Consider the following 27231-nt stretch of genomic DNA (forward strand, 5'->3'; position numbering starts at 1 on the left):
TTGCTGTTTGATGAAATATTCGCATTATCGGCTGATTATTTGTTATGAGCTTAAAATGACGGCCAAACAGATATTCATGGAAACGGCGCACTGCAAAAACGATTGCCAATGCCTCCCTATCCAATTGAGAATAATTCTTCTCGGCTGACGTAAGAGCTCTAGAGGCAAAGGCAATAGGTCGCTCGCATCCATCTACCAAATGTGACAGAACCCCACCGATACCTGTTGGTCCCGCATCGCAAGCCACCTGAATAGGCAATAGTGGATGGAAAGGATACAAAACTCTATCACTAACCAATTCCGCTTTAATTTTTTCGAATGATTTTTTGCATCCTGGTGACCATCTAAATTTAGCATTATTCCTTAGAAGCTCTCGTAAAGGTGCACTAATTGTTGAAATATTTGGTACGAAACGGCCGTAGTACGTTGCCATCCCCAAAAAACGCCGTACTTCATCGATATTTCCTGGTGGAGGCATATTGATAATTGCCTCTACTTTTGATGGCGATTTTTTTACTTTGTTGTGTTCGATGACGTGCCCCAAAAATTCGATACTTTCTTTCAAAAATGAACATTTCTTTCGATTTAGATGTAAGTCATACTTCTGCAATTGTCTCAAACATCTTTTTAGATTAGTAACACATTCTTCAGTTGACTTACCATGCACGATGATATCATCGAAATAGGATTCAGTATTAGGGACGTCTCGCAGAATTTGGTCAATCACCCGATTGAATTCCGCTGGCGCTGTTTTTATGCCGAAGGACAGCCTTTGCATCCGGTAGGTTCCTCGATGTGTCGAAATTGTTTGTATAATACTGGATTCCTCATCTACTGGGATATGCAGATAAGCCTTGTATAGATCGAGGCGACAAAAGCATTTCGAATCACGTAGGCTACTAAAGATTTCTTCGATGCGTCTTATAGGATAATGTGCATCAACTAATTTCGGGTTTACACCCACTTTATAATCCACGCAAAGCCGGACACCACCGTCCGGTTTAGGTATTACCACAAGAGGGGAGCCCCAATCTGAGTTTTGAACTTTCGAGATAATACCTGCCTTTTCCAGTGAGTCCAGTTCTGCTTCAACACGCTCTCGCAACGAATAGGGTACATTTCTCTCTTTGATGTAAATTGGTGTTGTTCCTTCTCTAAGCCTTAGAGATACGTTGTACCCTGGTGTACACCCCACCTTTTCTTCGAAGACACTTGCAAATTCTGTGATTATATTCTCGATGACTGCTTGATTGGATATGTCAACGTTTTGGGTTTCGACTGATTGTACATTGTTATCGATATCATTAAGATTGATTCTCAGTTTACGTATCCATGATCGTCCTACAAGTGGAGGACATACGTCAGGGACAATGTACAATTCATCCGTAATCGACACTCTCTTAAACTTGGCGTTTACCCGAACTTTCCCATCAGGGACAAAGGTATCCTGTGTATATGATCGAAACACGATGTTGGTTGACGTGATTGAATTCTTAATATTCAGGTTTTTGAAAATTTTCCTGGGAAGAAAAGTATATCCAGAACCGGAATCAATTTCAAATCGCACTGGCTCTCCTTCGATATCAATTGTTGCCATATAACGTGCACTAGAATCTGAGCCATTTTGATATACATCCACTATGGTATACACCCCGTAGTCATCACCTTCATAGTCACTTTGTGCACTTTGTGAATATGCTGTTTCATCCTCTATTTTGTTTATATTTTTATTCATAATCGTTGATATACATACTTTAGCCAGGTGCCCACCTTTACCACATCCAGAACAACTTAATTTGGATTTGTCAATGCGGCAATCTTTAGCAAAATGGCCAGGTTTGGCACAACGTAGGCACAATCCACTGATTCCAAGTTTAACATAATCAACCTTTGTATTTTGAAAGTTTTTCTTGCGATTGGTGAAACTTGCTTTCTTCCTGTTTATGTGAGTTACTTTATTGACGTCCCCCGTTGAGTTTGTCATTGTTCGGGCATCAGCTCTAGCAGATTCTAAACTAATTGCCTTTCTGACTATTTCGTCGAATTCCGCAGCTTCGGACTGTAACAATTGTTCCCTCATACTGTTGTCCATTATACCTCGTATAAATTGTGCGCCACTGACGTTCTACAATTACATGGGGACACAAAAGCACACTCTCCAATCTCTTCCCTTAAGGCAGCTACATATTCCGAAATTGTTTGTTCTGGTGTCTGATACTTGCTCAAAAATTTGTGCTGTGCAACCAAGAGGTTCATTTTTGGGGATAAATGTGCTTCCAAGGTTTTGCACAATTCATCGTATTTCAGAGCACTCACTTCTTTAGGTGCCGCCAAGGCAGCCACCATATTAAACATTTTTGCTCCTATCGAATTTAACAAAAGCTTAGCACAGTACTCCTTATTCTCACTTATGTTTTTCATTTCGATGTAATTTTTGAACCTTCGAAAATAATTTTTGTAGGTTTCCTTTGTTGAATCAAATACATCGAAATTGGGCACAAGTACCGGTGTGGAAGCCGCAGTACTTGATTGACTTGTCGACGGCATTCTGGATATTGTTTCGATTAAACGATTGTGGACGTCCATAAAAATTTTAAACTGTTCTTCATCCATTTTGTAGAAAATTTGATCACGGATATAATATTGGCAAAACTTTTAGCCTCGTCGCCAACTGTTGTAACCGAGGCAATTAAAACACTTGATATTTTGAAGGTTATTCTTTTACTGTACCGTTTATTCACTGAGATTCTTATTTATAATGAGAATATTGATGCATATTGGAAATACATAATTATGTACACATTACGCATAACGTTATATTGGAATTGTATTGGAAATATATTCTATGTTACAAAAGGGGAAATGTAAATAAATGCAATTATTAAATAGGGAATTCAATTCATGACACTACAGAATCTAGCTCGGAAGGTATGAATAAAATGTATATTTATTGTAGAATTGTTGTACAACTAATTTCAATACCATCCAGTAGTGGGATTCTGTATTTCTTTACGATAATCGCATTGTTAACGTTGCCTACGAAAAAAATTGTCTGCATTGATGATGCTGCAAGTAATCATTGAGAATTGTTGTTAAAGCTGCGTTGCGCTTGGCAACCCTGCCACGAAAAGCGGTGGAATGAAAGAATAGCACACAAAAAGGTTGCAAGAGAAAATGGACGATATTTCCAATCTATATAAAGTTCCATCTAATTTTACAATTATTAATCGAGCTTTTATGGACAAATTTAGATAAAGGAACTTGATTAATAGAGTCATTGAAAAGAAAACGCCAGATACAAATTTATTATCTGTTATGAGCTTAAAATGACGGCCAAACAGATATTCATGGAAACGGCGCACTGCAAAAACGATTGCCAATGCCTCCCTATCCAATTGAGAATAATTCTTCTCGGCTGACGTAAGAGCTCTAGAGGCAAAGGCAATAGGTCGCTCGCATCCATCTACCAAATGTGACAGAACCCCACCGATACCTGTTGGTCCCGCATCGCAAGCCACCTGAATAGGCAATAGTGGATGGAATGGATACAAACCTCTATCACTAACCAATTCCGCTTTAATTTTTTCGAATGATTTTTTGCATCCTGGTGACCATCTAAATTTAGCATTATTCCTTAGAAGCTCTCGTAAAGGTGCACTAATTGTTGAAATATTTGGTACGAAACGGCCGTAGTACGTTGCCATCCCCAAAAAACGCCGTACTTCATCGATATTTCCTGGTGGAGGCATATTGATAATTGCCTCTACTTTTGATGCGATTTTTTTACTTTGTTGTGTTCGATGACGTGCCCCAAAAATTCGATACTTTCTTTCAAAAATGAACATTTCTTTCGATTTAGATGTAAGTCATACTTCTGCAATTGTCTCAAACATCTTTTTAGATTAGTAACACATTCTTCAGTTGACTTACCATGCACGATGATATCATCGAAATAGTATTCAGTATTAGGGACGTCTCGCAGAATTTGGTCAATCACCCGATTGAATTCCGCTGGCGCTGTTTTTATGCCGAAGGACAGCCTTTGCATCCGGTAGGTTCCTCGATGTGTCGAAATTGTTTGTATAATACTGGATTCCTCATCTACTGGGATATGCAGATAAGCCTTGTATAGATCGAGGCGACAAAAGCATTTCGAATCACGTAGGCTACTAAAGATTTCTTCGATGCGTCTTATAGGATAATGTGCATCAACTAATTTCGGGTTTACACCCACTTTATAATCCACGCAAAGCCGGACACCACCGTCCGGTTTAGGTATTACCACAAGAGGGGAGCCCCAATCTGAGTTTTGAACTTTCGAGATAATACCTGCCTTTTCCAGTGAGTCCAGTTCTGCTTCAACACGCTCTCGCAACGAATAGGGTACTTTTCTCTCTTTGATGTAAATTGGTGTTGTTCCTTCTCTAAGCCTTAGAGATACGTTGTACCCTGGTGTACACCCCACCTTTTCTTCGAAGACACTTGCAAATTCTGTGATTATATTCTCGATGACTGCTTGATTGGATATGTCAACGTTTTGGGTTTCGACTGATTGTACATTGTTATCGATATCATTAAGATTGATTCTCAGTTTACGTATCCATGATCGTCCTACAAGTGGAGGACATACGTCAGGGACAATGTACAATTCATCCGTAATCGACACTCCCTTAAACTTGGCGTTTACCCGAACTTTCCCATCAGGGACTGTTAGGGGCTACCCTACAAGTTATATAACCGATATGGCATTAACATACGTTTTTTGCTCATATGGCAACTCGGAACATTCAGTCTAGTTCTACGCGCTCTTCTAGAAGCTAGAGCTTCATTCTTTTTTCTTTATCTTGTATTAACTTTACACGGTTAGCGTTAGTGACCACTCGCATCTCATAATATAATTTGTTAAATAAAACGCTATCAATTTACAAAAATCAATCAAGTGGCTTTTATTTTCAAATATAAGAGCACAACAAAAGTGGCGACGAGGAAAGTCGAGTGAATTCACAAGTTTTTGGTGTTGCAATAATCATGATGGAAGACGCATCAGTGTCCGACGATACAATTGTGAAATTGTTGGCCGATCAACAGGCAACAATGAACCAACAGACGCAACTCCTCAAGCAGCTAACGCTACTCATACAAGCACAAAATACAAATTCGACAAATGACGCTCCAGAAACATCAAAGGCAGCATTGATGGAGTCGCTGGCTCATTCGATGACGGATTTTGTGTACGAACCAGAAAGCGGTTTAATTTTTCAATCATGGTATAACAGATACGTCCACGTTTTCGAGAAGGAGGCAGTCACTCTCGAAGATCACGATAAGGTAGCACTCCTGTGGAGGAAAATGTCCAACCACGTTCATGAAAGGTTTGGAAACTACATTTTGCCACAGAAGCCATCAGGGATGACCTTAAAGGACACCATAGAAAAATTAAATAAACTATTTGGGAAGGTGGAGACAGAAGTGTCGCAACGTTACAAGTGTTTACAAATGTCGAAATCCGAGGGTGAAGATTTCAAAGAATATGCTGGACGAGTCAACCTCCAGTGTGAACTTTTTCGTCTCAGGGACATGCAAGTTGACCAGTTCAAGTGTCTCATCTTCGTCCTGGGACTGAAATCCAGCAAAGACAACGACATCCGTCTAAGATTATTAAAAATTCTGGATGAAGCTAAAGACACCACGAATCTCGACAATCTTGTAGATGAAACACAACGACTTCTGGATCTCAAAACAGACAACACTCTCATTTCACAACAAGAGAAAGCTGTGTGCGCAGTAAACAAATCAGCAAAGAAGAACAACTCTTCAAAACTTCCAAAAACACCCTGTTGGTTATGTGGTGAGTTACATTTTTCAAAATTCTGTCCCTTCATCAAGCATAAATGTGCCAAGTGTCAACAAATTGGTCACAAAGACTACTACTGCGACAGTGCAAAACGGGCAAGCAAGCAAGCGAACAACAGCGGTAAGCAGCGAGCAAGCACAAAAGGGAGTTACCATACCAAGGCAGTTTTTTCTACAAAACGGTTACAATTCAAACAGTCTCGGAAATTTATCGATATCAGCGTCAATGGACATTCGGTACGATTATAGATCGATACCGCATCTGACATATCGATAATATCTCAAACTACGTGGGAAAATATTGGCAAGCCTGCCGCCTACAAAACAGATGACATCGCTACAGATGTTAACACAAACAAAATCAACATCATTGCAAAATTCGAGTGCAATGTAAAGATCAAGAAGAAAACTTTGGATTTGCCTTGCTATATTTCAGACATTGAAAATCTCAATATTATGGGCATAGACTGGATCGAAGCTTTTAATCTGTGGGATACACCAATCTCAGCATGGTGTCATCGTATAATTTCAAACGAGGATATTTCATCACTCAAGAGCAAGTATCAAAAAGTTTTCGACAACAACAATATGGGACTTTGCACAAAGACCCAAGTGCACATCAAACTTTTGCCAGGTTCCAAGGAAGTTTATATCCCTAAGCGACCAGTACCTTACGCAGTAAGGGGGGATATTGAATGCGAATTGGACAGACTACAAAATGCGGGAATAATAACACCCGTAGATTCATCTCGATATGCAGCGCCAATCGTGGTAAGCAGAAGAAACGGAAAGATACGCATTTGCGCCGATTATTCAACTGGGTTGAACAGTATAGTCGAACCAAATCAATACCCTCTTCCAACACCCGAGGAAATCTTCGCCGAATGTCACGATTGTACCATCTTCAGTCATTTGGATCTCTCAGACGCATACCTCCAGGTCGAAGTAGACGATGAAAGTAAGGACCTCCTCACGATCAATACACACAAAGGTCTTTATCGCTTCAACCGCCTCACTCCAGGTGTCAAATCCGCGCCCGGAGCTTTTCAACGCATAATGGATCAATTATGTACAGGCATTAATGGTTCCAGAGCTTATATCGACGATATTATACTCGCAAGTAAATCCATATCAGAACACGAATTCAATTTAGATCTTTTATTACAGAGACTACAGGAATATGGTTTTCGACTTAAGTTCGAAAAATGCCAATTTTTCAAGACCAGCATCAAGTACTTGGGCCAAGTAATTGACAAGTCAGGCATACGCCCAGATCCTGAAAAGATTCGTGCCATACAAGATCTCAAAGTGCCACAAAACATATCAGAGGTGAGATCACTACTAGGCTCGATTAATCATTATGGGAAATACGTCAACAACATGCGGAAGCTTCGAAAGCCTCTTGACGACCTTTTAAAGAAGGACAAAACATTTCAGTGGTCAGCACAATGTCAAAACAGTTTGGATGAATTCAAACGCATCTTGAGTTCGGATCTGTTACTGACCCACTATAATCCAAATCTTCCCATACATGTAGCAGCTGATGCTTCATCACACGGCATAGGCGCTGTGATATATCATACTTTTTCAGACAATAACATCAAAGCAGTATACCACGTATCACGAGCTCTCACAGAACCTGAGAAAAATTACAGCCAAATCGAAAAGGAAGGGTTAGCATTGATATTCGCCGTCCAGCGCTTCCATAAGATGTTATTTGGAAGAAAATTCACCCTTCACACAGACCACAAACCATTGTTGGCTATCTTCGGCTCCAAAAAAGGTATACCAGTGTACACCGCAAATCGCTTGCAAAGGTGGGCTCTCATCCTTCTCACCTATGATTTCGAAATAAAGTACACCAACACAAACGATTTTGGGCACGCCGACGTTTTATCTCGTTTAATAAGCAATCACGCGAAGCCGACAGACGACTACATAGTGGCATCAATATCGCTTGAAGACGACATTCAACGCGATATCAATGAAGCAATGTCAACAGTACCAATCGATTTCAAATCAATCGTCCAAGCTACTAAGAACGACGAAATTCTTCAAAGAGTCAAGACATATGTTGAAAGTGGCTGGCCTGAAAATCAAAAACAAATCGATTCAGACATTCTACCATATTATAATCGAAAGGATTCTATATCAAAAACAGAAGATTGTCTCTTATTCAATTCTAGAATTATAATACCACAAGTATTCAGACAACGCGTTCTAAAGCAGTTGCATAGAGGGCACATAGCAGCAGAAAGAAGTAAGGCTATAGCTAGAAGCTACGTCTATTGGCCAAGAATAGACAAGGACATCGAGGGCTACAGTCGAAACTGCAATAGCTGTCAAGTCAACGCAAAGAGTCCTGTCAAGACAAATCTGTGTCCGTGGCCAAATACAGCACGCCCATTAGAACGTATCCACATAGACTATGCAGGCCCAGTCAATGGAGTTTATTATCTAATCATCGTGGATTCATTTTCAAAATACCCGACAATCTGCGAGACAACTTCGATTACTTCAACAGCAACAATAAAAATGCTCAATACATTTTGCGCTCAATTCGGAAATCCCGAACAACTGGTGTCGGACAACGGCACACAATTCTGCTCTGCACAATTCGAGGATTGGTGTACCCATCGAGGTATAAAACACACTAGAACTGTGAGATTTCATCCAAGTTCTAACGGTCAGGCGGAAAGATTCGTAGACACTCTCAAAAGAGCTTTAAAAAAATCAGAAGGGGAGGAGACGGCCTCTGAAGCACTACAAACATTTTTACATGTCTACCGCTCAACACCAAACCCGAATTCACCAAACGGACTAAGTCCGGCAGAATCGTTCATAGGCAGAAAAATGCGCACAGTCTTTGATCTAATGTCAAAACCACCTACTGTAACATCAGAAATAAATGTAAAAATGCAAGAACAGTACAATCAAAGACACGGGACTAAGAATAGATCATTTCAACGCGGAGATCTCGTATTCGCCAAGAACTTCCGAGGTAATAAATGGAATTGGGTTCCTGGCGAAATAATCGAAAAAGTTGGAAACGTTGTTTACAACACGCTTATTCAAGTTGGAGATCGCAATATCTTGGTAAGAGCTCATACTGACCAATTACGACCGAGAAGTTCAAAGCATCGGAATGAGTCAGATGATAATTCGAACTTGCCATAGAGCTGCAAAACTATCGATAGCCCTTCCATTCGATGTTTTCGATAGTTTTAAAAAAAACTATCGATACTATCGATACTATCGGATATATTGCAACCCAACAAACACAAGGATGAGCATTTTTCATAGGTAACACCATATCAATTTGATAGTGAATTCCATCTTCAACATTATTTCAAATGGGTTTGCAAATTGCTTGCTTTCAAAAAAATTTCCAAAACATTTGAAGAACTAAAATGAAATTTAGTTTGAAAAGTTGTTGCTAATATGTTGAGAAATTGTTGCTAACATGTTGAATTCTACTGTTGAGCGTAATCGAATTCTAATCTAATTATTTGAAAAAATGTTTGAAAGTGTATTGAATATAAGCATTTCTCCAATGCTTGTTTTTATTGGGAATAGTTGATTATATCCAATTTTTAATGTTTATAATTAAACAAAATAATTGATTTTTTATTGTGGGCATAAAACTCATGTTTAATTTAGTTTAATTTATTTAAAACCAATGAAACAAAAACAAACAAAAACAAAAACAAAAACTCAACTTCAATTGCTAATGACTAATGTTCCATGAGATCAGGGTGTATGTGGTTATGTATATACATATTCGAAGAGAAAAATTATATAAAAATATATTATTATTGGGTGACCCAATAATTTTTGTTAATAAAAAGTAACATGTTTACATGTTTTGGTTTTAAAGATGTTCTTCGATCGGAAACTATCGATCCAGCTTTGCTGAACATCCTCTCCGACTCTGTGGATGTCGCTGGTATGCAAAAATACTTTAAAGCACAAGATTTTATTGCCGACATTCCAGTACCATGATTCTGTAAAATAAATGTCATTTAATAAATGAATGAATGCAAAAAAATGTGATACTCACTGTCCAATATTTCAGTGGATCATTTGCTATTGGTATATTTTCATTTTCCATATACTGTCTAACAGATATGATAGCATCAACATGACTTGTTCTTACTTTGTTTGCAATTTTATTCTGGACAAATGTCAGTAGCGGTTGCTGTGATTCAGGTGACATATTTTTTGATGTTGACGGTTCTGCAGTTTCCGTTTCATTGCTATTTGTCTTTACCATGACACTTATTTCATTTTGTAAAAAGTGAGTCCCCTTATCTGCATTACTAATACATCGGAAACCTTCTTTTTTAAACCTGGGGTCCAATAATGTTCCCAATCTCGCCACTGTGCGTTCCTCGTAGGGAAATAATCGTTTTTGCACTCGCTGAGTTAAAAATTCACAAGCTTTAGTTCCCTCTGAAGTTTTCATTTTATTTCTGTTTTCATTAAGATTTTGAAAAATACCGCAAATTAGAGGAATAATTAACGAAATAGTTACATTAGAGCTTGACGATGTCTGGACCGTGGCGTTGTCAAATGGCGAGAGCAATTCTTTGAGATCCTGCAATATTTCGATATCATCCGCCGTAAGAGGTGGTGGAGCCTTTGGCGTAGCCAACAGTGTTTTAGATATTGAACTATTTGTCAATAAAATTCTTTCGACCATCTTCAAAGCACTGTTCCAACGTGTGGGAACTTCCTGTATTAAACTGTATGGCTTATCTTTATCTTGATCTGCTTTAAATTTTTCATACGATATCGTACTACTTTTGAAATACGTCACTATCTTTTTACATTTTGCAAGAATAGGTTTAATATAGTCCTGCGATAAGCAATCTTGTACTACAAGGTTCACTGTGTGCGCAAAGCATGGTAGATTTCTCTTTTGTAACAACTCGCATGCTTTTATCATGCTACTATCATTGTCTGTTACAATTGACACAACTTTGTCCATTAATTTCCACTCTTGTAATACTGCACTTAAAGAGTTTGAAATATTTTCTGCAGTGTGGTTGGTAGCAACAAGCAGCTTTTTTGTTGATAAAACTGCAGTGCGCAGATCGAAATTTTTTGATGTAAAGTGACATGTAACAGTAAGATAACCTTCATTTGCACGAGAGGTCCAGCAATCCATAGTAATTGCACATTGTTCAACATCGTTCAGAATTTGTTGCAAACTTGTTTTAATATTATTGTATTTATCTACCATCATTACTTTTTGCAAAGTCGTTCTAGAAGGTAGGCTATATCGAGGATCAAGACATTTTATTAGCTCACGAAAACCTTGATCCTCCACAATACTAAACGGCTGCATGTCGATTGCAATCATTGTCATTAAAGCATTGTCAAGAGCATTTTTCCGTTCTGAATTAGAATCGTATGTGCCAGACTTTTTAAAAAACGTGTCAATTCGAGTTAACTGTTTTGGCATGGTACGATATGTAGGATGACTGCGTTTGAGGTGGTCAAAAAGATTGGATGTGTTGCCACTGGTCTTATATACTTTTCCACAGGAGCGACATTTGGCATGTTTTTTGTCTCTCATTTTTTCGAAATATTCCCACACTTCCGAAGTTCCCTTCCGGGATCTCCTCTTTACAACGCGCTCATTATCTGACGCGCTGGAGTCGCTATTTTCGATGTTTTCTCCCCTGGTATCTGTTGCAAGTAAAAAATAAATTTATACAATAAAAGAAATACAATACAAGAAAAGAAATTAGTTACTTACCATTCGATTTTTGAAGATATTGCTCCATTTGCAGGACCGTCAACTTTATAAGAAACTTTTTTTCCTCTTTAATCTTGGCGAATAATTAAAATATTGCAGTATGTTTGCTTTTTTGCTTTTATGAATTTGCGGCGTCACCGGTGTTTTGTTAGTGATGCGGGTTTATGCGATAGTATCGCTATCGGAAAATAACAATCGATAGGAACTTAAAAAATAAAACTATCGATACTATCGATAGTGCTATCGATAGTTTTGCAGCTCTAACTTGCCATTGGATCTATTACTTGAGGCATTCAACATTTCACCACCACCGTCTAATGAAGAATTTACAACGCCTCCAACGTCACCAATTTTCCACCCTAAGCGGATCACTGCTCGAAGACATCCAGTGGAAACTGCCTCTAGATCGCCGTAGGCATCTTAAGGGGGGAGATGTTAGGGGCTACCCTACAAGTTATATAACCGATATGGCATTAACATACGTTTTTTGCTCATATGGCAACTCGGAACATTCAGTCTAGTTCTACGCGCTCTTCTAGAAGCTAGAGCTTCATTCTTTTTTCTTTATCTTGTATTAACTTTACACGGTTAGCGTTAGTGACCACTCGCATCTCATAATATAATTTGTTAAATAAAACGCTATCAATTTACAAAAATCAATCAAGTGGCTTTTATTTTCAAATATAAGAGCACAACAGGGACAAAGGTATCCTGTGTATATGATCGAAACAAGATGTTGGTTGACGTGATTGAATTCTTAATATTCAGGTTTTTGAAAATTTTCCTGGGAAGAAAAGTATATCCAGAACCGGAATCAATTTCAAATCGCACTGGCTCTCCTTCGATATCAATTGTTGCCATATAACGTGCACTAGAATCTGAGCCATTTTGATATACATCCACTATGGTATACACCCCGTAGTCATCACCTTCATAGTCACTTTGTGCACTTTGTGAATATGCTGTTTCATCCTCTATTTTGTTTATATTTTTATTCATAATCGTTGATATACATACTTTAGCCAGGTGCCCACCTTTACCACATCCAGAACAACTTAATTTGGATTTGTCAATGCGGCAATCTTTAGCAAAATGGCCAGGTTTGGCACAACGTAGGCACAATCCACTGATTCCAAGTTTAACATAATCAACCTTTGTATTTTGAAAGTTTTTCTTGCGATTGGTGAAACTTGCTTTCTTCCTGTTTATGTGAGTTACTTTATTGACGTCCCCCGTTGAGTTTGTCATTGTTCGGGCATCAGCTCTAGCAGATTCTAAACTAATTGCCTTTCTGACTATTTCGTCGAATTCCGCAGCTTCGGACTGTAACAATTGTTCCCTCATACTGTTGTCCATTATACCTCGTATAAATTGTGCGCCACTGACGTTCTACAATTACATGGGGACACAAAAGCACACTCTCCAATCTCTTCCCTTAAGGCAGCTACATATTCCGAAATTGTTTGTTCTGGTGTCTGATACTTGCTCAAAAATTTGTGCTGTGCAACCAAGAGGTTCATTTTTGGGGATAAATGTGCTTCCAAGGTTTTGCACAATTCATCGTATTTCAGAGCACTCACTTCTTTAGGTGCCGCCAAGGCAGCCACCATATTAAACATTTTTGCTCCTATCTAATTTAACAAAAGCTTAGCACAGTACTCCTTATTCTCACTTATGTTTTTCATTTCGATGTAATTTTTGAACCTTCGAAAATAATTTTTGTAGGTTTCCTTTGTTGAATCAAATACATCGAAATTGGGCACAAGTACCGGTGTGGAAGCCGCAGTACTTGATTGACTTGTCGACGGCATTCTGGATATTGTTTCGATTAAACGATTGTGGACGTCCATAAAAATTTTAAACTGTTCTTCATCCATTTTGTAGAAAATTTGATCACGGATATAATATTGGCAAAACTTTTAGCCTCGTCGCCAACTGTTGTAACCGAGGCAATTAAAACACTTGATATTTTGAAGGTTATTCTTTTACTGTACCGTTTATTCACTGAGATTCTTATTTATAATGAGAATATTGATGCATATTGGAAATACATAATTATGTACACATTACGCATAACGTTATATTGGAATTGTATTGGAAATATATTCTATGTTACAAAAGGGGAAATGTAAATAAATGCAATTATTAAATAGGGAATTCAATTCATGACACTACAGAATCTAGCTCGGAAGGTATGAATAAAATGTATATTTATTGTAGAATTGTTGTACAACTAATTTCAATACCATCCAGTAGTGGGATTCTGTATTTCTTTACGATAATCGCATTGTTAACGTTGCCTACGAAAAAAATTGTCTGCATTGATGATGCTGCAAGTAATCATTGAGAATTGTTGTTAAAGCTGCGTTGCGCTTGGCAACCCTGCCACGAAAAGCGGTGGAATGAAAGAATAGCACACAAAAAGGTTGCAAGAGAAAATGGACGATATTTCCAATCTATATAAAGTTCCATCTAATTTTACAATTATTAATCGAGCTTTTATGGACAAATTTAGATAAAGGAACTTGATTAATAGAGTCATTGAAAAGAAAACGCCAGATACAAATTTATTATCTGTTATGAGCTTAAAATGACGGCCAAACAGATATTCATGGAAACGGCGCACTGCAAAAACGATTGCCAATGCCTCCCTATCCAATTGAGAATAATTCTTCTCGGCTGACGTAAGAGCTCTAGAGGCAAAGGCAATAGGTCGCTCGCATCCATCTACCAAATGTGACAGAACCCCACCGATACCTGTTGGTCCCGCATCGCAAGCCACCTGAATAGGCAATAGTGGATGGAATGGATACAAACCTCTATCACTAACCAATTCCGCTTTAATTTTTTCGAATGATTTTTTGCATCCTGGTGACCATCTAAATTTAGCATTATTCCTTAGAAGCTCTCGTAAAGGTGCACTAATTGTTGAAATATTTGGTACGAAACGGCCGTAGTACGTTGCCATCCCCAAAAAACGCCGTACTTCATCGATATTTCCTGGTGGAGGCATATTGATAATTGCCTCTACTTTTGATGGCGATTTTTTTACTTTGTTGTGTTCGATGACGTGCCCCAAAAATTCGATACTTTCTTTCAAAAATGAACATTTCTTTCGATTTAGATGTAAGTCATACTTCTGCAATTGTCTCAAACATCTTTTTAGATTAGTAACACATTCTTCAGTTGACTTACCATGCACGATGATATCATCGAAATAGTATTCAGTATTAGGGACGTCTCGCAGAATTTGGTCAATCACCCGATTGAATTCCGCTGGCGCTGTTTTTATGCCGAAGGACAGCCTTTGCATCCGGTAGGTTCCTCGATGTGTCGAAATTGTTTGTATAATACTGGATTCCTCATCTACTGGGATATGCAGATAAGCCTTGTATAGATCGAGGCGACAAAAGCATTTCGAATCACGTAGGCTACTAAAGATTTCTTCGATGCGTCTTATAGGATAATGTGCATCAACTAATTTCGGGTTTACACCCACTTTATAATCCACGCAAAGCCGGACACCACCGTCCGGTTTAGGTATTACCACAAGAGGGGAGCCCCAATCTGAGTTTTGAACTTTCGATATAATACCTGCCTTTTCCAGTGAGTCCAGTTCTGCTTCAACACGCTCTCGCAACGAATAGGGTACATTTCTCTCTTTGATGTAAATTGGTGTTGTTCCTTCTCTAAGCCTTAGAGATACGTTGTACCCTGGTGTACACCCCACCTTTTCTTCGAAGACACTTGCAAATTCTGTGATTATATTCTCGATGACTGCTTGATTGGATATGTCAACGTTTTGGGTTTCGACTGATTGTACATTGTTATCGATATCATTAAGATTGATTCTCAGTTTACGTATCCATGATCGTCCTACAAGTGGAGGACATACGTCAGGGACAATGTACAATTCATCCGTAATCGACACTCCCTTAAACTTGGCGTTTACCCGAACTTTCCCATCATGGACAAAGGTATCCTGTGTATATGATCGAAACACGATGTTGGTTGACGTGATTGAATTCTTAATATTCAGGTTTTTGAAAATTTTCCTGGGAAGAAAAGTATATCCAGAACCGGAATCAATTTCAAATCGCACTGGCTCTCCTTCGATATCAATTGTTGCCATATAACGTGCACTAGAATCTGAGCCATTTTGATATACATCCACTATGGTATACACCCCGTAGTCATCACCTTCATAGTCACTTTGTGCACTTTGTGAATATGCTGTTTCATCCTCTATTTTGTTTATATTTTTATTCATAATCGTTGATATACATACTTTAGCCAGGTGCCCACCTTTACCACATCCAGAACAACTTAATTTGGATTTGTCAATGCGGCAATCTTTAGCAAAATGGCCAGGTTTGGCACAACGTAGGCACAATCCACTGATTCCAAGTTTAACATAATCAACCTTTGTATTTTGAAAGTTTTTCTTGCGATTGGTGAAACTTGCTTTCTTCCTGTTTATGTGAGTTACTTTATTGACGTCCCCCGTTGAGTTTGTCATTGTTCGGGCATCAGCTCTAGCAGATTCTAAACTAATTGCCTTTCTGACTATTTCGTCGAATTCCGCAGCTTCGGACTGTAACAATTGTTCCCTCATACTGTTGTCCATTATACCTCGTATAAATTGTGCGCCACTGACGTTCTACAATTACATGGGGACACAAAAGCACACTCTCCAATCTCTTCCCTTAAGGCAGCTACATATTCCGAAATTGTTTGTTCTGGTGTCTGATACTTGCTCAAAAATTTGTGCTGTGCAACCAAGAGGTTCATTTTTGGGGATAAATGTGCTTCCAAGGTTTTGCACAATTCATCGTATTTCAGAGCACTCACTTCTTTAGGTGCCGCCAAGGCAGCCACCATATTAAACATTTTTGCTCCTATCGAATTTAACAAAAGCTTAGCACAGTACTCCTTATTCTCACTTATGTTTTTCATTTCGATGTAATTTTTGAACCTTCGAAAATAATTTTTGTAGGTTTCCTTTGTTGAATCAAATACATCGAAATTGGGCACAAGTACCGGTGTGGAAGCCGCAGTACTTGATTGACTTGTCGACGGCATTCTGGATATTGTTTCGATTAAACGATTGTGGACGTCCATAAAAATTTTAAACTGTTCTTCATCCATTTTGTAGAAAATTTGATCACGGATATAATATTGGCAAAACTTTTAGCCTCGTCGCCAACTGTTGTAACCGAGGCAATTAAAACACTTGATATTTTGAAGGTTATTCTTTTACTGTACCGTTTATTCACTGAGATTCTTATTTATAATGAGAATATTGATGCATATTGGAAATACATAATTATGTACACATTACGCATAACGTTATATTGGAATTGTATTGGAAATATATTCTATGTTACAAAAGGGGAAATGTAAATAAATGCAATTATTAAATAGGGAATTCAATTCATGACACCACAGAATCTAGCTCGGAAGGTATGAATAAAATGTATATTTATTGTAGAATTGTTGTACAACTAATTTCAATACCATCCAGTAGTGGGATTCTGTATTTCTTTACGATAATCGCATTGTTAACGTTGCCTACGAAAAAAATTGTCTGCATTGATGATGCTGCAAGTAATCATTGAGAATTGTTGTTAAAGCTGCGTTGCGCTTGGCAACCCCGCCACGAAAAGCGGTGGAATGAAAGAATAGCACAAAAACAGGTTGCAAGAGAAAATGGACGATATTTCCAATCTATATAAAGTTCCATCTAATTTTACAATTATTAATCGAGCTTTTATGGACAAATTTAGATAAAGGAACTTGATTAATAGAGTCATTGAAAAGAAAACGCCAGATACAAATTTATTATCTGTTATGAGCTTAAAATGACGGCCAAACAGATATTCATGGAAACGGCGCACTGCAAAAACGATTGCCAATGCCTCCCTATCCAATTGAGAATAATTCTTCTCGGCTGACGTAAGAGCTCTAGAGGCAAAGGCAATAGGTCGCTCGCATCCATCTACCAAATGTGACAGAACCCCACCGATACCTGTTGGTCCCGCATCGCAAGCCACCTGAATAGGCAATAGTGGATGGAATGGATACAAACCTCTATCACTAACCAATTCCGCTTTAATTTTTTCGAATGATTTTTTGCATCCTGGTGACTGAATGAAAGGTGGAATGAAAGAATAGCACAAATACAGGTTGCAAGAGAAAATGGACGATATTTCCAATCTATATAGAGTTCCATCTAATTTTACAATTATTAATCGAGCTTTTATGGACAAATTTAGATAAAGGAACTTGATTAATAGGGTCATTGAAAAGAAAACGCCAGATACAAATTTAATCTAATCTTAATCTAAATTTGCCCATAAAAGCTCTATTAATAATTGTAAAATTAGATATAATACATTTGGACGTTAATTGCCTGTTTCGGTATCAGGCTAACATAAAAAAATAATATAAAATTCCTTTTAATTTGAGACCATGTAAGGCAGTTCCGCCCGACGAAATTCTTAGAACGGCTTAGAACCTTTGGATTTTTAAAATATTGCAGAAAACTCTTTTTGTAATAGAAAGCGGATCCATTTTTTCATATTAAAAGTAACCTACATTATTAAAGACACTATTTTGTATAAATTAAATTTTCCGCTGATAAAGTCAATGCATTTCAGAAAATAAACAACCAAAATTTTTTCGTTGTTAACTTAACGATCTATTGATTGTTATCTGCTTTTGCAGACACAGCTGATTTTATACAACACAGCTGATTTTAAACGATTGGAAATGTAGTTTAAAACGACTACCGAATAGGTTGGTTGTTATGTTTCTTGTTATCCCTTCTTAACGGTGCGATTCATCGTTAAAATTGTTGTTATTTGTTGCTGTTGTGACAGTTTTTAATGTAATTTCATTCATTTTGTTCTATGCTTTGTACTTCAACTGGTGTCCAGATCTAGGAACTCTGCGACAAGGGTGGGATGCGTCCAGAGTGATCTGGTGGTGAGTCGGGTAGGTTTATTTATTTATTCAGTCATCAATACAATGGAAGCCAATAAAGGCCTATTATACATATTGTAGTAATAAATCTTTGTGTAGAATATATAAAACAAAAGCTTAAAAACTAAATAAGTGTTTCAGATTATTTATAATTTCAGCCACATGAAATTCATACAAGATATATAAAAAATAATAGATAAATGATCCCATGATGCCAACAAATCATGATAATAAAACAACTCAACACTATTAAAATAATGCAAAATCCTCTTTCTCTAAGATTCACATGAATACGAGAATGGCCTAAGGTCATTAGGAAGATGATTCCAAACACGAAAAACTCTAACTAGAAACGAATGCTCATATATGGAAGAGCGAATAATGGGAATATCAATCTGAATATTCCTGGTAGAATTAATGAAGGTGAATTCACGCGTCAAAACTTCCGGTTGCCTATATTTAATAACTTTATAAAAGTGACATACAGAGCGCAAGTTGATGTAATTCCTAAAAGAACATCCAACTCAGGAATCCTCCTTGCAGGCCACAAATCCGTAAACCAAACACATAACGAACAATTCTCTTTACTACTCTTCCCATCCTGAAAAAACTGTGGCAACACCGAAACCTGTCGGACGTACTTTTTGTTTACTCACTTAAATTTCTAATTATTATTGGGTAATTTTCATATTTTACATACTCAGGCATCCTAATTGCAATTCTGCATTGGAGATGCCTGCATCTGTACCACCAGATATGGATTGCGATGTGGCTGAAGTGGAGATAGTGCCCACAATGTCCACTGCCAATCAGACCATTGTTGATATCAACAAAAAGGCAATACAAAACAACCTAAACCCATCTATTAAGATGAATGCTCATAAAAGACAACGGATTGAGGAGGCGATATCCCCAATAAACATAAATATTTCAGAGCTGTATGAACGACTGTCAAAACACACTCCACAAGACCAAAATAGTTTTGGAATACTAAACGTTTTGGCTGACGTTGATTTAAAAAATTCCCCGGCGGTAACTAAACCAAAACCTTTAAACGACAACAACAAAAAAGTTGACCCCAAGCCCAAATTAAAATGGTGCCCGCCAATTTTCATCTACAATGTAAACATAAAGGCTTTGATTGATTCCCTAAAAGCCACGATACCAGTGTTTTCATTCAAAGTAAGAAATATTAACAGGAACAAAAGTAAATTATACTTTGCTGACAATAAAGTACATGCCTCCATGATGGCACTACTAAATACCAAAGGTATCCAATCATACACATTCACGCCTAAAGAACTGAAACAAACTTCGGTAATCATACGAGGCCTCTATGCAGTTTCAGATATTGTCGAAATTGAGGAAGAATTGAATGCCCTAGTTCCGGACACAGTAGAAAAGGTTACAAAATTCAAAACACCTAATTCTATTAAAAACAATATCGACACTGGCCTTTTTCTAGTTACACTAAAACATGGTAAATCACTTAGTGATGTACAACATATTGCGGCACTCCAAAGTCAAATTATTGGATGGGAATTACCGAAGAAAAAAGATAGTGACATCCAATGTCATAAATGCCAGAGATGGGGTCATGTATCCAAGAATTGCAGCTCTCCTTATGTCTGTATTAAGTGCGATAATAAATAAACACCCACCTGGGGACTGCCAACGCACTCGTTCTGACACCTCAGAGCCATACTGTGCAAATTGTAAAATGACTGGACACCCTGCTAATTGGAGAGGATGCCCAATATATAAAAAATATGTCGCCGCAAGGAAAGCCAGAATTTCCAAGGCCCTTGAAGAAAAGAAGAAAGCAACGGAAAATGTAAAAAACACAATGAGGGTTACTATGCAATCGCCAGGTAAAACATTTGCAAATTTGTTCCAAACAAACTCTTTACAGCAAAACTGCCAACAATCAAAACCAAATTTTGTGCAAGAATTCTTGAAATTAGCAGAATTATTTCTTGAACCTGAAGAGTTGACCTTAGAACAAGAAATCAACATTTTCTTAAAAGATTTTACAAATATGCCAAAGACTGATGCAAGAGAGACATTTTTGCGTCTGTTAAAGAAAGTTAAAACTCTATATGGACCATAGAGTTTTAACATTATTAACTTTCAAAGTTCGCTCCCTATTGGATAAAAGTCGTCAAATCGAATTAGGGCATATTCTAAAGCAAAATAATGTCGATATAGCCTTCATTCAAGAATGTCACCTAAAGAGCTTTAAACGAGTGCAAATTAACGGTTACAATTTTATTTATGACAACTCCCCTCTGGGGGTAGCAGTTATAATTAAAAGTAGTATGACATATAATAAAGTACAATTAATTGATGTTGGAATTAATACTTCTCTAGTTCAAATAGACTTAATTCACGACAACAACATAGTCAAATATTTGATTGGTTCCATATATATACCATGCAACTACCCAACACAAAAATTACTGTCAGATCTGGACAAATTACTGCGATTCAGTGGGAGCTACGACAAGTTCATATTTGGAGGCGATTTGAACGCAAGGAACATATCGTGGGGCGATTCAATGAATAACTCAAATGGAAATATTCTCCACGGATGGTTGGAGGACAATTCTCTGGACGTCTTCAGACTATGTGACACTGCACCGTCCTTTCCAAATGGTCCCTCCTTTCTCGACCATTTTCTGGTTAATAGTCAACTAATAGACACCAACAACACCAATTTTGAAATCTCTTCACTGTCGACATTCTCAGATCACTTTCCCATAAAGCTGAAATTGAAATTAGAAGGAGTTAGTATCTTAAATAACGTCCCTGTTACAGCTACGTCTTACAAGAATACAAACTGGAACAATTTTCGACTTGATATAACTTCGGCCACTCATCATCTAATTCCTCATGGGTACGGAATTATGGAAAATCAAGAAATTGATGAACTGTTAACGAATTTGAAAAATTCAATTTCCCAAGCTCACTCAGTTCACTCCCAGAGAGTCTTGATTGAAAACGGAAAATTTCCTCTCTCAGAAAAGGCAAAGAAAATGTTCAAATTGAAACATCAGTGGCAAAAGGAACTGAAGAAGATTTTTCACCGCTCTGGAAATAGAACAAGCAGTGAGTACAAAGTTATCTCCAAACAAATACAACTTTTAAAGATAATTATAAAGGAAACAATAAATATTGAACAAGCGCAAAAGTTTAAAGAGCGATTATCAAACATTAAACCTGGTCCATCTGCTTTCAAAGAGATTTACAAAATTACGAGGAAAAAGAATTCATTCTGTCACCACCTGCGTATCAATGATTCTATAATCACAAATAAGTCTGAAATTGCAAATAACTTTGAAATGTACTACTCTTCAATATTTCGTGAATCATTACCTGTTAATCCTATTCCAGATCTCAGTTCTAGAGTATTATCCCTTATCAATTCAGCTCCACGGAGAATATATACATTCGATGAAAATTTCAATGCCACAGAAAATGATGATTCATTTCACTTTACAAGCTCAGAAGAGGTGAAAAGTATAATTCAGAATTTAAACAGCAAAAAATCCAGCGGTATTGATGAAATATCAAACTATTTGATAAAACAATTACCGGATTCATCACTGAAAATACTCACCTTTATATACAACCAGTGCATTAACAATGGGTATTTTCCAAATGAATGGAAAATGGCAAAAATAATTCCCATAAAAAAGAAACCGGACAGCGAAGTAGTAAAAGATTTCCGCCCAATTTCACTTCTCCCCAATTTTGGAAAGATTTTTGAACGAATTCTGAAAAATAAAATAGAAAATGAACTCATTATTAATCCCATATCGAATTACCAATTTGGCTTCAAAGTAGGTCATTCTACTCAACATGCACTGTTTAAATTTCATGGTGATATTACAAAAAACTTAAGAAAAAAGATTTGCACAGTTGCCATATCATTGGATATTGAAAAAGCATTTGATTCAATTTGCCATACTGGAATTCTATATAAATTAATAGATCTAGAGATTGATCCATACCTAATAAAATTAATAAACAGCTACTTGGAACACAGGAAATTTATCGTACAAATCCGTGAAGAATCTTCGGTTCAGGGCTATGTTAAAAGTGGTGTCCCTCAAGGCAGTGTATTGGCTCCGTTCCTTTTTAATATGTTCCTGCATGACTTTCCACACACCACCGAGAATTCGCAAGCAATTCTTTACGCAGATGACTGTTTAATCTACGCCCACAGCAAATCTCCTTCAGAGGCGCTTCAATATGCTTCTGAACATCTGGAGTTAATTAATGAATTTTATAAAAAATGGGGAATTAAAATCAATGCAGGAAAATCGGAAGCAATATGTATTAGAAATGCTGCTGGGAAATGCCCTAGGACTGTTGTTCCCGAAAGTAAAAATCTCAGAATGTCTCTTGAGGGCATAGAAGTTCCAATTAACACGAGTATTACATATCTAGGGGTGAGATTTGATAATTTGCTAAAATTCAATATTCATGCAAGATCTACACTGAAAAAGGCAAAACGAATAGCTGCGACGTTTTCCTCTCTTTTCAATAACCCATACTTACCGCAAAATACCAAGCTGATACTGTATAAGGTCACAATAAGATCTGTATTGGTTTACGGCTTTCCAATTTGGTTCACCATCTCACCAACAGTTGCAAAAGAGTTGGAGATATTCGAAAGAAAAATAATAAGGAAATGTATCAAAAAGCACTATATAAGTAAAGGGTGATTCTTTTGAGGTTAGGATTTTCATGCATTAGTATTTGACAGATCACGTGGGATTTCAGACATGGTGTCAAAGAGAAAGATGCTCAGTATGCTTTGACATTTCATCATGAATAGACTTACTAACGAGCAACGCTTGCAAATCATTGAATTTTATTACCAAAATCAGTGTTCGGTTCGAAATGTGTTTCGCGCTTTACGTCCGATTTATGGTCTACATAATCGACCAAGTGAGCAAACAATTAATGCGATTGTGACCAAGTTTCGCACTCAGTTTACTTTATTGGACATTAAACCAACCACACGAATGCGTACAGTGCGTACAGAAGAGAATATTGCGTCTGTTTCTGAGAGTGTTGCTGAAGACCGTGAAATGTCGATTCGTCGCCGTTCGCAGCAATTGGGTTTGTGTTATTCGACCACATGGAAGATTTTACGCAAAGATCTTGGTGTAAAACCGTATAAAATACAGCTCGTGCAAGAACTGAAGCCGAACGATCTGCCACAACGTCGAATTTTCAGTGAATGGGCCCTAGAAAAGTTGGCAGAAAATCCGCTTTTTTATCGACAAATTTTGTTCAGCGATGAGGCTCATTTCTGGTTGAATGGCTACGTAAATAAGCAAAATTGCCGCATTTGGAGTGAAGAGCAACCAGAAGCCGTTCAAGAACTGCCCATGCATCCCGAAAAATGCACTGTTTGGTGTGGTTTGTACGCTGGTGGAATCATTGGACCGTATTTTTTCAAAGATGCTGTTGGACGCAACGTTACGGTGAATGGCGATCGCTATCGTTCGATGCTAACAAACTTTTTGTTGCCAAAAATGGAAGAACTGAACTTGGTTGACATGTGGTTTCAACAAGATGGCGCTACATGCCACACAGCTCGCGATTCTATGGCCATTTTGAGGGAAAACTTCGGAGAACAATTCATCTCAAGAAATGGACCGGTAAGTTGGCCACCAAGATCATGCGATTTGACGCCTTTAGACTATTTTTTGTGGGGCTACGTCAAGTCTAAAGTCTACAGAAATAAGCCAGCAACTATTCCAGCTTTGGAAGACAACATTTCCGAAGAAATTCGGGCTATTCCGGCCGAAATGCTCGAAAAAGTTGCCCAAAATTGGACTTTCCGAATGGACCACCTAAGACGCAGCCGCGGTCAACATTTAAATGAAATTATCTTCAAAAAGTAAATGTCATGGACCAATCTAACGTTTCAAATAAAGAACCTATGAGATTTTGCAAATTTTATGCGTTTTTAAAAAAAAAAAAGTTATCAAGCTCTTAACAAATCACCCTTTAGAAATAAGAAATATTCCAACACTTACATTTACGACACTGCTGGAACTCAGTCCATATGCAACCATGCCATGAAACTTCAAAAAATGTTCATCGACAAGTTACCCAATCACGAAAATGATTTGCTGAAGGAAATCTATGAGATTGAAAAAGACACAAACTGGTCCGAAACAGTTTACCTCTCTCCAGTTGGTATTATCCATGCCAACATTGACAATGGTCCAGCCCAAAACCTGCCACAATTTTACGCTGTTATTGCTCGGGGCTCACATCGAGGATAAATAGCATAATAACACAACTTGACACCTACACGGAAACACATAGTGCAATATTTACTTCTATAGATAGTTAGCAACATTAAGTACCTAATTAGTTCACTCACCTGTAACTGAACAATCGTTATATTATAAAGAGTTTGTTTTAAAACTCAGCTATTGTGATATTTACAAGAATACTCTAAAAAAAAACAAGTTACAGCTTTTCTGCAAATGTTAGCAGTTTCGTTTTGTTATCTCATTTTGTTTGTTATGTAGTTTTAAGTGTTTTGTTTTTATTCTATATTTATTGACAGACACCTTATGCGCTGTCCGCAATCGTAAAGGCCGCGAGCAAGCCTTGTTCTCTTTCATACTAATGCTTTTCCAAGCAAAACTAATTATCATTATAAGCAAGTAGCATATACGCCAACAAAGTGTATTAGAACAATACAACTATAGTTCTAAGTATTCATAATACTATTCGTTAAGAGCATTCCCTATGTCAATGAAAAATAATAAGACTCAATAAAGTTATTTACTTACTTACTCTTCCCATCCTATCTAAATTGTACGAGGGCAGTTCGGAAACTTCTTAGCCTAGCACAAAAAGCGCGGTATAAACAGAAAAAAGTTAAATGTTTTGGAAACTTCCATCTCTGTTATGAGCACATGTTAAATTTTGTTTCGATCTGACAACTCCTTCATATAGAAACAGGTGTTCAAAAAAAGACGCATCCGCAATTTTTTTACAATGGAAAAATTATAAATACGTGCTGTCATTAAATATTTACATAAAAAAGGTTTATCGGGACAAGAAATTCATAATGATATGGTGAATGTGTTAGGTGAAAGTGCTCCTTCATATGCAACAGTAAAAAATTGGGTTGCTGAATTTAAACGTGGTCGTACAAGCATTGAAGATGAACCACGTAGTCGCCGTCCAAAAACAGCAACAATAACAGAAATTGTAGCCAAAGTGCATGATATGGTATTAAATGATCGACGAATAAAAGTGCGTGAAATTGCTAATATTATGGGCATCTAAAATGATCGAGTCCATTTAATTTTGCATGAAGAACTACAGATGAAAAAGCTTTCTGCAAGATGGGTGCCGCATTTGTTAACAGTCGATCAAAAACGCATAAGAATGAACATTTCTCAAGCTTGTTCGGACCGTTTTAAGCGAAATAAAATGGAATTTAAGCATCGTTTCATAACTTTTGATGAGACATACTCCAGAGACAAAAGAACAATCAAAACAATGGACTGAAGCTGGAGGAAGTGCCCCAAAAAAGGCAAAAACAATTCAATCGGCTGGTAAGGTTATGGCAACGGTTTTTTGGGACTTCAAAGGTATTTTATTGATTGACTATCTGCAAAAGGGTAAAACAATAAATTCAGAGTTCTATTGTAACCTTTTGGATCAAATGTACAAATTAAATGTACTGTACTTGATTAAATGTACAAATTCGAGAAAAACGTCCTGGCTTACAACACAAAACAATAATTTTTCATCAAGACAACGGACCAGCGCACAAGAGTGTTTTAACAATGGCTAAAATCAACGAATTAAAGTACGAGTTGCTTGACCACACACCTTATTCTCCTGATTTAGCTCCCAGTGACTTTTACTTGTTCCCAAATCTAAAAAAAAATCCTTGCTGGCAAGCAAGGATGAAATGAAGATGCAATTACAGTTGTAAACCACTATTTTGAAGACCTTGAGGAAAACTATTTTAATCAAGGGATAGAATTGCTAGAAAAGCGTTGGACTAAGTGTATTGAAGTTTCAGGAGATTATATTGAAAAATAAAACTATTTTTGAAAAACTAACATTTAAGAGAATTGACCAAGTTAATCCTTTGACCATCTATTAATATAGAAGGGGGTACATTGCCACTATTACGAGGGTGGAAGTAAATCGCTTTTGCATTGGTGGGATTAATAACAAGGACATCAGCTTCAAGGAAACTAAAAACGTAACTTAGATGCAAGTTGATGACATCTTTTGAAGTGTTACAAGAGAAAGGTAGAAAAATGTCGTCAGCAAAGACAAAAGGTGTGCAAAAATCATTTTTCATATGTGAGATAATGTCATTAATAAACGCCAAAAATAATATAGGATCCAAAACTGTCCCTTGGAGGACACCTGACGCTACCGCCCCTATCCCAGATCTACTTTCCTTAATCGAAACATATTGGGATCTTCCCATCAAATAGGAATAAACAAGTTTACATGCAGTACGAGAAAATTGGAAATTCCGATAAAGTTTCCCAATAAGAATAGTTTAGTTTATGGAATCAAAAGCCTTAGTCAGATCTAAAGAAACTAGGATACAATTTATT

General features: G+C 37.3%; 2 protein-coding genes and 1 long non-coding RNA gene across 4 annotated transcripts in view; 1 reads left to right on the plus strand and 2 right to left on the minus strand.

Moving 5' to 3' along the window:
- Positions 1 to 27231, plus strand: part of LOC142224914 (enhancer of mRNA-decapping protein 4 homolog) — a 64939-nt gene that overhangs the window by 21003 nt on the left and 16705 nt on the right. The window lies entirely within an intron of this gene.
- On the minus strand, positions 9504 to 11764 carry LOC142225943 (E3 SUMO-protein ligase ZBED1-like). 2 transcript variants are annotated; one of them, XM_075295793.1, is made up of 3 exons: positions 11618 to 11764; positions 9910 to 11547; positions 9504 to 9857 (listed from the first exon to the last, which is right to left on the minus strand). In XM_075295793.1, the coding sequence occupies exons 1-3, from the start codon at positions 11643 to 11645 to the stop codon at positions 9691 to 9693; spliced, it is 1833 nt and encodes a 610-aa protein (XP_075151908.1). In that variant the 5' UTR covers positions 11646 to 11764; the 3' UTR covers positions 9504 to 9690. The 2 variants fall into 2 exon arrangements, with proteins under 2 accessions (XP_075151908.1, XP_075151907.1); XM_075295792.1 differs by having other exon boundaries at positions 9914 to 11547; positions 11618 to 11762.
- Positions 24615 to 25294, minus strand: LOC142225944 (uncharacterized). The gene is made up of 3 exons (XR_012719528.1): positions 25011 to 25294; positions 24808 to 24934; positions 24615 to 24753 (listed from the first exon to the last, which is right to left on the minus strand). It is a non-coding gene; the product is annotated as an uncharacterized LOC142225944 (long non-coding RNA).

This window comes from Haematobia irritans, chromosome 2, assembly GCF_050003625.1.
Source record: "Haematobia irritans isolate KBUSLIRL chromosome 2, ASM5000362v1, whole genome shotgun sequence".
In the NCBI taxonomy this organism is placed as follows: Eukaryota; Metazoa; Arthropoda; class Insecta; order Diptera; family Muscidae; genus Haematobia; species Haematobia irritans.